A 17,404-nucleotide genomic window follows, 5' to 3' on the forward strand; every position below is an offset into this window, starting at 1 on the left:
TCTCCCTCTGTTCTCCCTAGGTTGCCTAGGTAACTCTACTCATCTACCAGATATAAGGTCACTTCTTCACAGAAGCCTTACCTGATCCCTGAGACTGCATCAAATCCACCTCTTCTACCCTGTCATAGTGCCATAATCTCAATAGAAATTATCATCATTGATATTTATACACTTTGTTATATAATGGTTTGATTAACGTCTGTCTTGCCCACTAATCTGTTAATTCCATGAGGGCAGGGAATCTATTATTCTTACTATTTTATCCCCAAAGCCTTGTGCAGTGCCTGGCACATAGTAGGCACTCAATAAAAGTTTGTTGAATAAACAAAGGCGTGAATAAATGAAGGTCATGATGACCCTCCCAAGGTCAAAATGGCAAGACTGAGATTGTAGCCAGGTATTCTAATTTCCGGTCCAGATTACTAGCCTTCTCAACAAAGAGCTTGTTCTGGATTGTTCTGAACTATTGGAACCAAAGCAACTTCAGTTTGTCAAGTCCAATTTCTCAACCCTTCCATTTTCTGCAGATGGCATTTATTTAGCAAGGGGATGCTATAGGTGAGGTAAGTTTTCTTTTTTCCACAAAACATGTGCTATCTTTTTGCTCTATTTTGAAAGGGTATTATGATTAACCATACCACTATTTAAAACTTGTAAAGCTTCTTGAGATTCTAAGAAGAAATATAAGGTATGGGTCACAAAGAGCAATTTTGTCTCTTGCAATAGAATTTTCTCTTTAAAAAAATGTGATTAATTTGAAAGGCTGATAGCTCCAAAAGAGCATTCTGTTAGGTGGGATAATCATTATCATATTCCCAGCTGCTGTGTATATACCTTCTCTTAAAAGTGAAAAAGGAGAAAGCCATTTTGCCGTGTGGAAGTGCCTTGTGTGTTCTATAACATCCAAATGAAATGTTCAGTGGTTGGAGGAGAGTCTGCTGTATTTAGGACAAATAGCTTCACTGTTAACCCTGAAGAAGCCTGAAGATGTGATTCTCAAGGGTCTTTGTGCTGTGGATGAAAATGGAATCATTATTTTTGAGCCCCCCACCCCCGCTCACATCAATGACTCCCACCTGCAGCCGATCCACTGGTTATAAGTAGCCATGAATCGCCTTGCAGATTGTAGGCAGGGTAAACAACCAGGGCCAGGCAAAAGCAAACTCCTGGTAAGCTCTATTAGCTCTTTCTGTGTGTTTCATTTCCATTTCACACCTTGGGGTGGGATACAATCTCTACTTACACTGGTGTGGTGTGTGTCTGTCTCAGACCTGTGTGTAAGGTGCATCTTTCAGTTCGGGCTGTATATTTTTTTCTTTTCTCTCTTTTTTTTTTTAAGACTGCTGTCTTAACACTTAAAGTAATTTAAGATTGGTTGTTTTTTCTTTTTTTGTTGTTATTGTTAAGAATTGCAGTTTCTTTGGAGACAACAAAGTGCAATTTTTTTCAGATGAAAAGGCATACTCACTTTCTAGGTTGTATTCATAATTGCTGTTTATCACTGTATAACATTCTCCTTATCATGGACTCCTTTAAGCTAATAACTGGTTTTAGGGGGGTTCATTAAGAAATGAATGTGGAAAAAAAGAGGGCTGCAAAATTCAGGTGAACCAATATACTATTTCTTCTTCTTTGTCTCCCTTTAAAAATGTTTCCTCTTTCTCTTTTCTACTTTTGCCCTCCCTTGTCCTCTCTCTCCCTCTTCTATATCTCTCTCTCTGGCCATTGACATTTCCCTGGTCCTTCCTTTCACTCAGCTTCCTTCCACAATGCCCAGAGCACTCCTGCTGCTGGCTGTTGCCCTGGTGCAACTTGGGCTTGTGCATGGAGCCGTGTTGAGAAACGAAGAAAAATAGAAGCCCCTCAACAATCCTAGAAACCGAGATCTGGTAAGAACAGCCACTGGGACATGCCAGGCTGCAGGGTGAAATTGGCACCTCCTTGGAGTTATGCACACTGCACTCTGCTAGAGCACGGTGGAGAGGAGGCTGCCAAGGGCTAAGAAGATTCCCCAGCAGGACCAGAGAAGAATTTTGCTAGCCTAGTGGCCGGTGTTCTAGCCCATTTACACTTGTTTCTGTACGGAGAAACAAATTTATATTTAGAAATGACCTTATACACACATAGCACATTACATTTGTAAATATTATATACATATTGACTTCATAGCCTTAATTTCGAATATATTGATATATACAGAATCAAGAGCATACCAGGGAATTACGTTTTGCACAGCTTAGGTCGAACTGATAACAAAACAGATTCTCACATAACCAATACTTGCAAAGCTCCACTGCAAAAACTGAAAGTCGACCTGCATTCTTTTCAATTTGCTAGGCATTCTTTTCAACATAACGTTATCTAGGAAATAGAATTCAAAATACCAGTAAAACTTCTCTTTTAAAAATATGCCAAATACAGTAAACATGATGACATTACGATTTCAAAATATAGTTTTTCTAAAGAAAATGATGTGAAATATACCAGTATAGGATTAAAACAATCAAAGAGCACTTTGCACAGCTTCTGTGTATTCACAGAATACACAGCTGAAAACCCCACGTCTGAGATGACTGGGATCTAGCTCACCATCAATCGGAGAGGAGACACCTGAGCTCTGATCACTGTGGGGTTCAGTTTCATCTCTGACTTCAGTACTCAGAGATGGCCAATGAATCTTCTCACTGTGGGCTGTTAAATAATTGATATTCAAGAATGGTGAATTATCTTTGTTTAGAGTTGAAATGTCAGGTAGAAAGGAGGGGGAAGGGGAGAAGGAGCCACAGCCTGTGTTTCTGAGTTTTCCACCTCCTGCCTCCTGGGTTAGCTCTAAAGTCAATTTGGGGGGGAAATGAGAGGGGAAAAATACTCATCTTTGAGTATTTGGAGTGTTTAAATGATAAATGACATTGAACATTTTCTTTCTCTCTTCAGTTTTTCAGAACCCTTCAGGCATATTTTAAAGGAAGAGGTCTTGATCTTGGAATGTTTTCAAATATTTCCTCCATGAACGAGAATCCCGGACCTCTCTCTTTCCAATCAGAACTTATTGCTTCTGCATTTGCAGATTATGAAGAACAGAAAAACTCCTTCCCCAATTACCTCAAAGTCTGAATGTTTCTTCTGAGTGCAGGTAAAACTCATCCCTTTATTCCCAGCATCTATCTAAACATACAACTCAGTCATAAAGTCATAAAGAGGTTTAGAAAATATTTATTTGAAAAATGATTTTATTTCCTCATGTAAATAACTGCTCAGTTCTGATGATACTCATCACTGTTAATACTCTGATTTGGTTCATATATTTTACAGTCTGGTTTTAAAAAGAAATGACAGTTATGATTTTTAAAGCATAGTTTTCTGGGGAGAGATAAAATAGTAGAACTATCACTCAATAGAATTATGAAATATAATTAAAAACCACATACTTATACCTATATCTTTTTTCAGACCAGGTCATAGAGCTAAATTATGTGGAAAATTATCTGTAAAGAAATATATTGAGCTGTACAGTTGGATTAAATGGATAGTAAAAATTTAAAAGAATGGTTTCTTTTGGGAGAAAGTATTAAGCATATATTTGAGCTTGAACTTCCTCACCTAGAGGGGGAAAAAGAGTAGAATATTAGTAAAGATAGCCCTTCATAGGAAAAAAATTAGAAATTTATGTCTAAGATTTGAATTTTACTATTCTTATTACTTTAGCATTCCTGTCAAATAAATACCTGCCATTTAAAAAGGAACAGGTATGGTGCAGTCGAAGAAAATATACTATGATTCTAGTCTGTTAGCTTTTCATTTGGCTTAATAATAAAGGGAACCGGGGCTTCCCTGGTGGTGCAGTGGTTGAGAGTCCACCTCCCGATGCAGCGGACACGGGTTCGTGCCCCGGTCCGGGAAGATCCCACATGCCGCGGAGCAGCTGGGCCTGTGAGCCACGACCGCTGAGCCTGCGCGTCCGGAGCCTGCGTGTCCGGAGCCTGTGCTCCGCAACGGGAGAGGCCACAAGAGTGAGAGGCCCGCATACCGCAAAAAAAAAATAAAATTAATTAATTAATAAATAAAGGGAACCGAATCATAATTAAAATCTACTCCCATTCTTTCATGGGCATAGGATGAAATTGTGAGGAAGCAAACCATTGTTGCACTTCATTATGATTGTGAAAGGGTTTATGATTAGCTCTTTTAAATGGGATGATTTTTTAAAAATAATGATTGTTATTCTAAGAGGATGCAATTTACCATGTGGTATATGCACTTGAGAACTGTCCTACAATGAGAAAATAAAATAGAATAAACACAAGTATATTAATGAAGGATCCCTTGACTATTTTTCACACTCAGGCCCTAGGGTAACAGACACTAAAACAGAATAATTGTTAATACCAAGTACCTATTTCAGTATGAGACAGTATTGCATACAAGTTGTTTGTAAGCCTTAGTTTATTCATCTATAAATTGCATATATGGATTTCTAATAAAAAGTATCAGAGAAAACATCAAATACATACTTTTGTGTGAGCATGAAACAAGGAACTATTTAAGAGCAGGAAAAAAGAGAAAGCACCCAGTTAGTGATATTGTAATATAATAATTATTCAACTTTGCAAAAGAAGCAAAGTTTCTGATTTGGAGAATATTTCATAAATACAAGCTCTCCTTTCCTAACAACTCTCATTAGGAAATGAAGACAAAAAGAGTTTTCACTGAACTATGTTGATCTTTGGGTCTTTGTGTTAATCTTCATTTTCCATTCGTTATAATGTTTTCTTTCAGATGTCTGGTGGTTTTAAAACTACAGACGAAGCTTCTCATTAGAAAAATTGATTCATGGTCATGGCTAAACTTTTATGTGTTTTTTCCCTCCATTTTTGTTAATTTGTAATGATTTTATTCTACATTTTAGTCTACGTAGCTCAAGCTATGTAAACAGCTTGAGCTTTGGGCCATATGTGACTTCCGTGCATGGGTTTTTTTCTCAGTCAATAACCATAGATACCAGTGTAGAGCACGGCATATATTGCAAGGATTACAGAAACACCATAAAGTCAAAAGAAATGATCTTCTAAATTATGTTTCCTTTAAGCTTGTCTTCTATGTTTCTTACCTTTTATCCATCTGTTTTTATTTGAAAGGGACATTGCTCATTTTTACTTTAGTTCATTATATGTAACAGGAATTTGGGTTTTAAATTTATCTTTTTTCTAAAAGGAAGATGCATTCCCATGGTCAGCATATGCTATTGAAAGATCTCACAGTCTTAGTTACATATCAAGGGAGAGTAAGTGATGAATATCCACAATTAAGTTGAAATGGAAGGCAAAGAAACGTGGGATTTTAGGAGTCTCTTGGGCCTCTGGGAGATGTTCTCTGCCACGATGTTCAGAGGTGGACATTGTGCTACACCAGATATCCTAGCCATGCCTCACCTCTGGCTCTTCCACATACAACCTCAGGAAGGGAGAGGAGAAACAGGTGGATTTCCCTTCTTTCATAACCAACCCTCTTCCTCCACCCACCCCTCCCCAACTGAGGCTGTATCATTCTGATTCTCATATTCTCATCTGAAATAGCTACTTTTCTTTATGAAGAGCTGCATCATTTTCTCTGATTTCTGCAAAAGGAACACTGTACTAGAAGGAAACAGTGTAATCCTAAAAACACTAGTCTGTACATTCCAAAATAGTTTTCTGTGGCTTTTTTGTGGATGATTGATATTCAATATCAAGAATAAAATATTTATGCAAGAACAGATTCTATATCTGGTTCAATATGTTCTATTGTAATTAGTTGTATAAGTGTTTTCCCTGGAGGGTTGTGAGATATTTGTGAGCCAAGATCATATATAAGCCATTTTTATTTCTCCAGCACCTAGTACAATGCCTTGCATGTAGCAAGCACTCAATAAATACTTAATGAATTGAAATAAATGTGTGTTATTTTGCTATTAGTCAGACAGTAATGGAAGCTGCTTCTAGTTAATGCCAGACTTTTTTGTTTTACCATTTAAAAGATATGTTATTATTATTTATAATTATATTTTATGTTTGGCTGCGTTGGGTCTTCGTTGCTGCGCGTGGGCTTTCTCTAGTTGCGGTGTGTGGGCTTCTCATTGCGGTGGCTTCTCTTGTTGCGGAGCACGGGCTCTAGGTGTGCGGGATTCAGGAGTTGTGGCATGCAGGCTCAGTAGTTGTGGCTTGCAGGCTCTAGAGCACAGGCTCAGTAGCTGTGGAGCATGGGCTTAGTTGTTCTGTGGCACGTGGGATCTTCCCGGACCAGGGCTCGAACTCATGCCCCCTGAATTGGCAGGCAGATTCTTAACCACTGCGCCACCAGGGAAGTCCTATAAGTAATTATTGATGAGCTATTCCTCATAAAAATAAGCCTGTTCAGATAAATGGTAGAGTGGTAGGGAGTGCTTCACCCCTGTCCAGTTCCACTCAAGTACCAGTGACTGGCTTTCCCTTTCCCTTTCACCACTCCTGCTCTGGTTGTCAAGAGCTCCACAAAGGGAATGTTTATTAGTTTTAAGGCCTCTGAAAAGGAAGGGCATCCACAGGGGACTTTTAGCTATGAGCTTGCAAAGTCTCAGCGCAGGACATGCATCCTTCTGCTGGAACATTCCTCACAACTGGCAGGTAGCTGTTGATGGGAGGCCTACACTCCACTAGACTAGAGTTTCTTATCAGTGATGGTATTGTCAGTTGGGGAAGGACAAGTCTTCGTGGTGACCATTTAGCACACCTGGTCCCCAGACAATGTATAGTGGTATATTAGTGATTTCCCCACCCCTGCGCTATTATTTTGACCACCAAAACCTCCCTATTCACATTTCTAAAAGGCCACTGGGGAAGCGATTTTGTCCTTGGCCGAGAACTGTCGTTAGGAAAACAGCAGAAGTGTAGTGTTTCCTGCAATGAAAATAAGTGTTCTGCAGGTGATCTAGGCTCCCAAGGGGTCTGTGATCCTTCTCTGCATAGGTCCTTGACAGCCTCTCAACACTGACTCTGCTCCTCTTTGATGAGCATTCCATTCCCCATCCCTAGGACATGGCCTATTGTCCCCTATCCTGGGTCTAGTGTGGTCAAGAACTATTAAGGGTGTGAGATTTTACCTGATTTGCAAGCTACACACTGGGTGCTGCAATTTCACAGATCCTGGTGGGCCCTGAGACCAGTGGGTCTAAGGCAATAGACTTTATTATTCATGGCTCAGCAGGCAGCATGTGTTTTACATTCCTGTTGGTTCTCCTTGTCCCCCAAGTATCATGGGGGCCATGTGGAGGTGAGTCCAGGTGTTTACTGGGCACTAGTTGGTTTGTGCCACAGTTGAGGAACCCCAAACTTAGGAAATCCCCACTCTTACAAGGGGGCTACATGCCCAAACATGCCCAACCTTTGCCCCAGAGGGAAATATTATCATACTGGTCAGAAAACAAATCTGCCCTCTGTCCCAGAGGGAGACAATATCTCTATCTTTCAAGGCTGTTTGTTCTCCAGACATCCTTGAAAAGATAGTCCAGAGTGAAAGCAGTCACAAGTTTTTGCAAAAAAGTGAGAGAACCATGGGAAAATTGTCTCCCCAAAAGTGTCACACCCCATCCTGGCTCCTCCCATTGAGGAAGGAGGGAGTCATTCCCTCCCTGTGTACTCTTCATGCTCTCGTCATGGTATAAATTCAATGTTCTGCTTTCTTCAGACATTCCATTTTGATTCTCAGAAATCAGTCTGAAAGTCTGAAAAGTTTCTTCTTGCTATTTTCATTACTGCTATAACAATTCCACTTCATCTCAAGGTAATGTGGATGCCTCTGACTCACCAGGGGACACATCACTTACAACAAAGTGGAGAAAAGAAAAGCAGAAAGATTCCAATTTCAAGACCTGTTGCTACATTCTGACCTGTAAAAAAAAAAACCAAAAAAACAAAACTGTCACATCATCAAGGTGTTCCACAGCAGAAAAAATGTTCTCCCACCCCTTGCTTCCTGCTGCAAATCTCTGCAATGTGAATCTATATCATCACAATTGTTATTCCCATATTCCAGGCAGCCAATAACAAACAAGCTAGTCTAAGCCATCTGGGTCTTAGGAGAACATTCTCCTTACCAGGTGACCAGATTTGATCCTTTTGATTTCCTTCTTTTCTCCTAAGGACTAGAGACTCGACTTCCTCTCAAATGCAATTCCCTGACAGCCTGGAGAAATTCAGGGGGGAATTTACCTATTAGGGATTTCTGTGGATTACCTTATTCCAACCCACTCACCTAGCCTCCCATATTTTATACCCAGATAGGGCCCTGAGGATCCTTTATCATGAGAAAGGAATGACTTCCAGCTGGAGATTTTTTCTCTCACCTGGAAGTTCCCCTCTTACAAGTCCTGGCCCCTCATTCTCCCATCCAACTGTTGCTTTTCCTCATTTGGATTGTCATAAAGAGGCACCAATGGCCAAGCCAGGTGATAGGCTCCCTGTAACTTGTCCCTAACCTCAGCTGCACTGAGCTGCATTCCGTACCTCTTATCCCTTGCCCATTCCCAAGGCACTTTCAGTTCCATCCAGCTGAATTCATAAATGTGTTTTGAGCATAGATTACTAGCCTACAGAGGAAAGTTCACAAAGATGTATCAGGTAGTGCTGTTCTCAAGATGTTGACAGCTAGCTAGTGTCTTTAGAAGAGGACAGCAGAGAAATAGTTATAAGACAAGGTAAAATATAAACCACAGGAGTGTGTAGGAGCTGAAGAAGTGTTCCACTGAGGAGAGGCAGTATATCATATTAATTCCAAGTATGGGATTTGGAGTCAGATAGACCAGGGTTTGAATCTTGGCTCTACTACGTATTAGATTCAGAACGTTGGCATTAGGAATAACATAAAATAATAAAATATAATCCAAAAGGATTATTTTGAGATATGAATGTAATATGCATAAGACAGTACACAGCCTGTATAGTAAATGGGCACTAGTGTATGCTAATCATAGCAAATATTTGATTCTCTCTAAAAGTTTAACTGTTAAGAAAAGAAGAAAATTTGGGTGAGAATTAGAGGTGGGACGTGAAGTCTAGATGACCTAGTTACAGACTGAGAAGGAGTCTGAGGAAAGGGACAGCTTGAGGATTTGTGGAAGAGGGGAAAACTGATGGTGCCATTGATTGGAGGAGATGAGAGTTAAACCATAAATTGTGGGAGGACTTTAGCTTTCTGTGGCAGGGCAGAACTGGAAAGTGGAACGTGCACGTGGCAGAGGAAATGGTTAAATTAAGGAAAAAAATCACTACACCAATGATTAAATTAATTTTAAAAACAAATGTTCAAAAAAGAAATGGATTGAGAGTCAGAATTTTAATGGAGAATTGCGGGAAATGATGCAGATAAAGGAACATTTTCTTAAAGCACGTTTTTTTTTCCAACTCCTTAATAAGCTTAAACCGGAGGCCTGAGCCCGGCGGCAAGCGCGGCGACCCGGAGGGTCCAGCCGCTGTCCAGTCCGGGTCCTGCCCACGCCCACGTCGCCAGGAAGAGGCGGGGCCAGAAGTTCCTGCGGAACCCGAGCGCCGCGGTTGCGGCGCAGGCCGGGCAGTTTTCCCGGAAGGACTACGGGTCCTTGTTTTTAGCGCCTCGGCGTGGGGATAGCGTCTGGGAGCTTCTGCTCTTCCGTTTCTCTGTTTCGGTTTCTGGAACTGCACATCAGATCCCCGCAGACATGTCGGGGTTCAGCCCGGAGCTCATCGACTATCTGGAAGGGAAGATCTCCTTTGAGGAGTTCGAAAGGCGGAGAGAAGAGAGAAAAACCCGTGAGAAGAAAGTGAGGAGATAATGGGCCAGGATGCTCCCTACTATCTCGTCTCCCTAAAACACTTAAGAGAGGTGTGGGGGACCCAGTAACCCCGTTCGCTGTGATGGGGCGGGCCGGGTACTTCCAGCAGTTTCTTCCCCTTATTACCGAAACTCGGGTTCTCACCTCGTCCCTGTTCTAAGCTCCTCTTCAAAACATTTCACCCACCAAAAAGCTTTTGTCTCGGTGGTAACCACTTACCTTTTTTTCTGTTGCCAAATAGTGCATTTTTTATTTGAGGGTAGCATAACGCTGGTAGATTAAATGGGGGCGTGGGGAGTAGAGTTTGGAGGCAGTATCTGGTTCTAGTCCTAGCTTTGCCACTGTCTTCTTGCGCAACTCACCTCTCTTCTTTAGGCCTCAGTGTCTGTTTCTAGACGGAGTGATTTGAGCTTCCATTTTTGAGGAGTTTCCCAATGGTGTGGTGTAATCTTCCACAGAAAAGAGTGAATTTTTTTGTCTGTTAACAAAATCTCTGGGACATATTTTTTTAGACTTATGAGGAAATACGTAAACTTTCCATGTCTTCTCAGTTGAAGTCCGAGGGAAAACAAAAGTAATTACACCTTTTGAGATTAGCTGTTGGATTCCTTCCTAAATCATGCAACTAATAGGGCCCCATCTCTTCTCATTTAAAAAGCAAGGATACAACGTGTAGATTAATGAAATCATCAAGGTTTTAAAAATTATTTTTTACAAACGACTGATTCAGCCTGAAGGATGAGACCTAAGTACTATGAAATGCTTTGGCTATATTCAAATTTAGATTCCACATAGTATGTATGTGTTCAGAGCTCAAGTCATAGAAATAGAGAATGAGGCAGATGCTGTATTCTCAACTGGGGAGCGCTAAATGTGCACTTGATTTTGGAATCATTAATTAATTTTCAATCTCAGAGTCTTCAGGAAAAAGGCAAGTCATCAGCTGAGGAAAATCCAAATGACTCTGCAGTTCCATCATCATCAGGAGTTGACTGTACCAAATCTCAGGACGAAGATGTCAATGAAGGTATGTTAAGATCCCTACCTTAAATGCATTAAATGTTAAGGGTACCTAATAGTTTAGTGAAAGCATTATTTTTTTTTTTTCCTGCAGTGGTATTCTGTCATTGATACCTGGCTTATTAGCATAGTACTTGGTGTGTAAGAGGTGCTCAATAAATATTTGTTGAATTATTGATTATGATGATGGTTAGTTTAGTGGGTTATGTTTGTGGAGAAGTGTTTCAGATCGACATCAGCGTTTGTTTGGGAGCCATTTAGAGTCATTATTCTTTAAATTGACCCTCTCACTTGATTACTAATTCTTCTAGACTATACTCCCCCAAATTGTAATGAATTATACTTCTATACAAAGTGGCTTCCAAACCACTTTTTTAATTATGGGAGATAAGATAGAAATGTCAGAGTGGAAGGCCAGTTGGCTCCATATGGGACCTCACACACACAAGCGGTATCTTGGTATGTTACCTCATGCCAGGATCCAGTCCTCAGCTCTGCATGACCGGGTATTATATTTGGTTGCTGCACCCAGAGTAATTAAACTCATGAGAGCCTAAGTGATGAATTATTATGCAAATCTATTAATTTCTGGTGATTGATACACCTTTTTAGTGATCAGAATACTGATGATAGTTCATGGTATCCATTTACCCATGTCAAGTAACCTGGGATACTGAACTATCAGTTAGAATTTAGCTTTGGGTGTAAGGTCTGATTGAGAACTTAATTAAACTTTCTAGTCCTAGTGGGTAGAAATAGAGGCTGGTTCTTTTCCCTCCAAACAAATAAGACTTGACACAGAGAAAACACTAGTAGGGTGGACAGAAAACGAACAGGCTTTGTTACTGCTTCCTTGGACCAAGTGGGGAAGAAAGGGTAAAGAGGAGAGAAAATTGGGGTTATAGTTTCTTACCTTGCCAGGCAAGTGTGGTGAAAAATGGGGTTGAAATTGTTCTAAAACCTGTGAGTCCTTCCTTATCTGCTCAGAGTAGGAGCTGCTCTTCCATCATCACATCTTTGAGGTGCAACTGTAGTACCAGACACCATGGGGTGCCTGCCAGTTTTCTTACCTAAAGCTGCCCCTGAGAGGTGCCCATTAGGCCCTCCCTAAAAAAAGGTGGTTAGTTGAATCCCATTCTAGCTCCCCATGAGCAGTCAGGCATACTAGCCTCAGCTCAAGTAATCCCATCAGTCCTTTTAAGATATTAAACTCCCAATTTCCCAGGAAGGTATTGTCCCAGAACTTTACCAAGACCTTTGGTAACTGTGAACATGTATTCAGAGCAGAGGAAGGGGTCAGTTTTGAACAGGTAAAGTCTGCTAATTGGAATATATGGCCACTAGAGTCATTGTCTTTTTCCTCCTATACATTGGTGAATTCTACTGCAAAATTCTTATTCTTGAGCACCAGGCAAATAGGGACTTCTTTTAATTTCATTTTCAGTTAATTGTTGCTGATATAAAAATTGCAGTTAATTTTTGTATATAGACTTTGTATCCAGGAACCTTGCTAATTCATGAATTCTGACAGTTTTTATGCAAAGATTGTTTTGGATATTCTATGTATATAATCATGTCATCTGTGAATGACAGTTTTATTTCTTCCTTAATCTTTATGTCTTTTATTTCTCTTCCCTTATTACATTAGCTAGGACCTCCAGGACATCCAGTAAAATATTGAAAGGAGCGGTGATAGTAGGCATACTTGTCTCATTCCTGATGACTTTGAATAATTAACCGTTAACTGTGTTTGTGGAAAATTTTCTGTAGGTACTGTTTGTTAAACTGAAGTATTCCCTTCCTTTTCTAGTTGACTTAAAATTTTAATTAGGAATAGGTGTTGGATTTTATCAAATGCTTCTCTGGGGGAATTCCCTGGCGGTCCAGTGGTTAGGACTAGGCGCTTTCACTGCCAGGGCCCAGGTATGATCCCTGGCTGGGGAACTAAGATCCCACAAGCCATGCAGCATGACCAAAACAGAAAAAAAAAATGCTTCTCTGTATCAAGATGATCATATGACTTTTCTTTTTTTTTTTCTGTACTGTAATAAATTTTATTGATTTATTTTACACCGTTTTTTCATATTTATTTTGGGTGTTTAGAATTCTTGAAGATGATCATTATGACTTCATAATAATAATTACTATTTGTTGCTCAGAACATGTGGGTTTTTTTCATTCTCTTCTTCCTTAAGTATATTGACTATCTCATTTATCCAGCATCTTTGGGATTTGAGGTATTTCACATAAGTGAATAAGCTTAAGGATTTTTGAATATATATATATTTAAAATTTTAACTGTTGTAGCTTTTCTAAAATATGCTACTTGTCTCTGCTTTAACAGAAAATTGGCTTCTCAGCTTAACTTTTCTCTTTTTTTTTGTTTTTTTTGTTTGTTTGTTTTTGCGGTACCCGGGCCTCTCACTGTTGTGGCCTCTCCTGTTGCGGAGCACAGGCTCCGGACGCGCAGGCTCGGTGGCCATGGCTCACGGGCCCAGCCGCTCGCAGCATGTGGGATCTTCCCGGACCGGGACACGAACCCGCATCCCCTGCATTGGCAAGCGGACTCTCAACCACTGCGCCACCAGGGAAGCACCATCAGCTTAACTTTTCTTGATCATTCAAGATAATCATTATGAGGGCTTCCCTGGTGGCACAGTGGTTGGGAATCTGCCTGCCAATGCAGGGGACATGGGTTTGAGCCCTGGTCCAGGAAGATCCCACATGCTGTGGAGCAGTTAGGCCTGTGCACCACAACTACTGAGCCTGCGCTCTAGAGCCTGTGTGCCACAACTACTGAGCCTGCGTGCCACAACTACTGAAGCCCGTGCACCTAGAGCCCGTGCTCCACAACAAGAGAAGCCACCACAATGAGAAGACCTCGCACCACAGCGAAGAGTAGCCCCTATTCGATGCAACTAAAGAAAGCCTGCATGCAGCAATGAAGACCCAATGCAGCCAAAAATAAATAAATAAATACATACATACATTCATTAAAAAAAAAAGATAATCATTATGAACTTACAAAAATCATTTTACTGTAGTGATATCCTCAGATACAGATGAAATATGTCATGTTATTTTGTTCCTGAAATAATAATAGTATTTTAATTTTAATAATAGCATTTATTAAGCTCTTACTATATGCTGGGCATTTTTCTAAGTACATATATATAAAGACTCATCTCATCCTCAGAGTTACCCTATAAGGCAGACATTATTGATCCCTTTTACAAATGAGCAAACTGAGGTACAGAGAGCTTCAGTAATTTGCCCAAGGTAACACAGCTGCTGATAGATGGAGATGAAGTTTGAAACCAGACAGCTTGGCTTTAGAGACCTCACCTTAAACCACTGTGCTATACCCACTGGTTATGTATCACCTTAAACTACTGTGCTACACCCCCTGGTTATGTACCACCTTAAACCACTGTTCCATACCTCCTAGTTATGTACCACCAGACTTTTTTAGTTCTTAGGTCTATGTCCTACAATTCTTTTATTTATTTTTTCCTCTCTGCTTTTAACAGTTACCGTGTGTGCCTGTATGTCTGGGTAAGGCCTAAAGGATGAGTCAGCACTTCCTGCAGAGTAAAATACATGGCTTTGTGACAGCTTTCCTCTTTGGATTTTTTTTTGGGGGAGTGTTCATTTGTCTGTGTTTTTCTTTCAAGTTTGGTATTGCTGGGGCAGAAATTTATATTCCAGAAAATACTGTTTGTTTTTTCTTGCAACTAGTAAGTATGCTGAAGGTTTCTTTTTTTTTCTTTTCAACCTCAATGTCTTTGTCTTTAGGAGAAACATCAGATGGAGTCAGTAAGTCAGTTCACAAGGTCTTTGCTTCCATGCTTGGAGAGAATGAAGATGAGGAGGAGGAGGAGGACGAGGAGGAGGACGAGGAGGAGGAGACACCTGAGCAACCCACTGCAGGCGACGTGTTTGTATTAGAGATGGTTCTCAATCGTGAAACCAAGAAAATGATGAAAGTAAAGTGTTTCTTATTTTCGTATTTATAAATGGAATGTAAACGTGATAAAGAAATTGAAAACGAATCTTTAAATTATACATATATTCTGAAAGAATTCAAACTGTAAGAAAGGAAACACTATGAGACAACTACTGTTACTGGTTTCTTATGTTTCATTTTAGAGATTTTTAAATGTAAAACTTTAATTATTGCATGTCTCAAAATGTACTGTCGTTTTGCTATTAAAAGGTCCATATTGTAACTTGATATTCTTTTAACCAAGTTCATTCTGAGTAGATAAGTTTGAAAGGAGAATCTTCAGTAGATTGCGTCATAAATCTCCTGACATATAAATCCATTTTATAGCATCCAGTTCCACATTTGTTCTAATTAGTAATTTAGTAATGCCTGACCAGTTTGGTTTTTGCTTTCTTTAAATATTTTACTGTGATTTGAACTTGCTACTGTAGGAAAGTTTTGTTGGATTTGTTTTTTGTTTGAATCTAAATGTCATTTTTGTTCTGTACAGGAGAAAAGGCCTCGGAGTAAACTTCCCAGAGCTCTGAGAGGTCTCATGGGTGAAGCCAACATTCGCTTTGCTCGAGGAGAACGTGAAGAGGCGATATTGATGTGCATGGAAATCATAAGACAAGGTATTTAATGTGGGGATTATTGACAATAGCAGTTTAATAGTCTGACTTGTTTTTTTTAATAAATGTATTTATTTTTGGCTTCATTGGGCCTTCGTTGCTGTGCGTGAGCTTTCTCTAGTTGCAGTGAGCAGGGGCTACTCTTCGTAGCGGTGTGCAGGCTTCTCATTGCGGTGGCTTCTCATTGCAGAGCATGGGCTCTAGGGCCCATGTGGACTTTCGTTGTGGCATGTGGGCTTCAGTAGTTGTGGCGTGCGGGCTTAGTTGCCTCATTTGAACTCGTGTCCCCTGAATTAGCAGGTGTATTCTTTTTTTTTAGCAGGTGGTTTCTTAACCACTGCACCACCAGGGAAGCCCTAATAGTCTGACTTTTAACACAAGCGGAGGAGCAGCTCACTGTGCTATTTGGAAAATATATTCAGAAGCTTGGAGGTGATTGTGATAACAGTGATTTACCACTTTTCACATTGAATAGGTATCATTGCCAAGAAAATGAAAATCGCAGAGTATGATTCAATGAAATATCATTAATATTTATTGAACTCTTACAGGCTTTTTTAAAATTTGTGTGTTTTTGAATGTTTCATTTTAGGAGCTTTAGGCTTTTATAGTATTAGTCTTTTTAAAATATGGCAAACAAATTATTTTAAAAACCACTTTTGAAGAGTATTCTTTTATCTTCTGTTTTCCAAATCAGACAGTGTTAGATTATTTTAATCTACTTTTTGATAAAAGACACAGTATATACTTGTCATCTTTCCATTAAACTGCAAACCTCAGGCATACTGAAGGTCACTTTTTGACTAATCACTTATATTTATTATTTTGCTCTCCTGATGTGTTGCCAAATGATGCCCTGCATAGTGGCAGGGATAGTTGTACTAGAGTGAACTTTCAATTTATCTTTTCAGTATTTTGGCATTTCCTTTCATTTAGTCTAGGGTCCTTTTAGAAATCTTGTAAGATTCCTGGATTATTCATTAGAGTAATTTGAAGGCGCTGCTTTTCCTCTTTTACCCCATCAGAAATAAGATTAATCGAATTTTTTCCGTTAGGGTATTTTGTTTGGTTCCTACTTTCAGTATTATCTGTTCCTTTATTTGTTTATAATTGTTTATTTTGACAATTACCTTTGATTTTAATCCCTTGTGATCTTAGAACCTCAATTCAAAAACATTATTTCAGAAATGTGGATTAACCTTTCACTTTGATAATCTGGATTTAGGCGCTACTTATGTATCTTCTGTCCATTAATCCCATACTCCTTCGGTGTGGAAGCCGGATCATGAAGATTTAACCCCACTGATATGGCTGATGCTCATTAGGATGAACTTGCTGAGTTAGTGAGCCTTGTTTAGCCTTAGCAAAGGGGGATTTTCTTGAAGGGGGCATGGTAGAGAGTAGGGTTTTTCATGAAATTACACCTGCCTACAGAAAAGAGTATCTTAAAAATGTGAAAATATACTAAAGCAAATATAATCTGTTTATTCTTTTTTATAAATAAATTTATTTTATTTATTTATTTTGGCTGCATTGGGTCTTCGTTGCTGTGTGCAGGCTTTCTCTAGTTGTGGCAAGCGTTGCGGTGTGCAGGCCTCTCATCGCAGTGGCTTCTCTTGTTGCGGAGCACGGGCTCTAGGCGCGCGGGCTTCCGTAGTTGTGGCTCGCGGGCTCTAGAGCACTGGCTCAGTAGTTTGTGGCGCATGGGCTTAGTTGCTCTGCAGCATGTGGGATCTTCCCAGACCAGGGCTCGAACCCATGTCCCCTGCATTGGCATGTGGATTCTTAACCACTGCGCCACCAGGGAATCCCCTCTACTGTTTATTCTAAATTCCATTAAGTGGTTTGTATAATTCTGCTCAAGTTATTTAAAAAGTTTAAATATTAGAGAAAGGATCCATAGTGTGAAACATGGAATTGACATCAGCTCAAGCCTCTTCCCTCAAC

General features: G+C 39.9%; 2 protein-coding genes across 4 annotated transcripts in view; both read left to right on the top strand.

Moving 5' to 3' along the window:
* The first annotated feature begins 1,769 nt into the window (after positions 1-1,769).
* C7H2orf66 (chromosome 7 C2orf66 homolog) lies at positions 1,770-3,114 on the top strand. Its single transcript, XM_060302112.1, is given in 2 exon segments — positions 1,770-1,889; positions 2,935-3,114. Coding segments are annotated over 2 exon segments (300 nt in total).
* The window catches only part of GTF3C3 (general transcription factor IIIC subunit 3), a 35,929-nt gene continuing 21,536 nt past the window's right edge, over positions 3,012-17,404 (top strand). Inside the window, exons 1-4 of one of the 3 annotated variants that reach the window (XM_060302110.1) lie at positions 3,012-3,133; positions 10,736-10,847; positions 14,636-14,826; positions 15,337-15,460. In XM_060302110.1, the coding sequence (XP_060158093.1) occupies positions 14,686-14,826; positions 15,337-15,460 (265 nt within the window). In that variant the 5' untranslated portion in view covers positions 3,012-3,133; positions 10,736-10,847; positions 14,636-14,685. Of the gene's footprint in view, positions 3,134-9,582; positions 9,809-10,735; positions 10,848-12,498; positions 12,611-14,635; positions 14,827-15,336; positions 15,461-17,404 lie in introns of those variants that run through there. The other 2 variants (XM_030855770.3, XM_070045939.1) reach the window with 2 other exon arrangements.

The sequence above is a fragment of the Globicephala melas genome, chromosome 7 (genome assembly GCF_963455315.2).
Source record: "Globicephala melas chromosome 7, mGloMel1.2, whole genome shotgun sequence".
NCBI classification, from domain to species: domain Eukaryota; kingdom Metazoa; phylum Chordata; class Mammalia; order Artiodactyla; family Delphinidae; genus Globicephala; species Globicephala melas.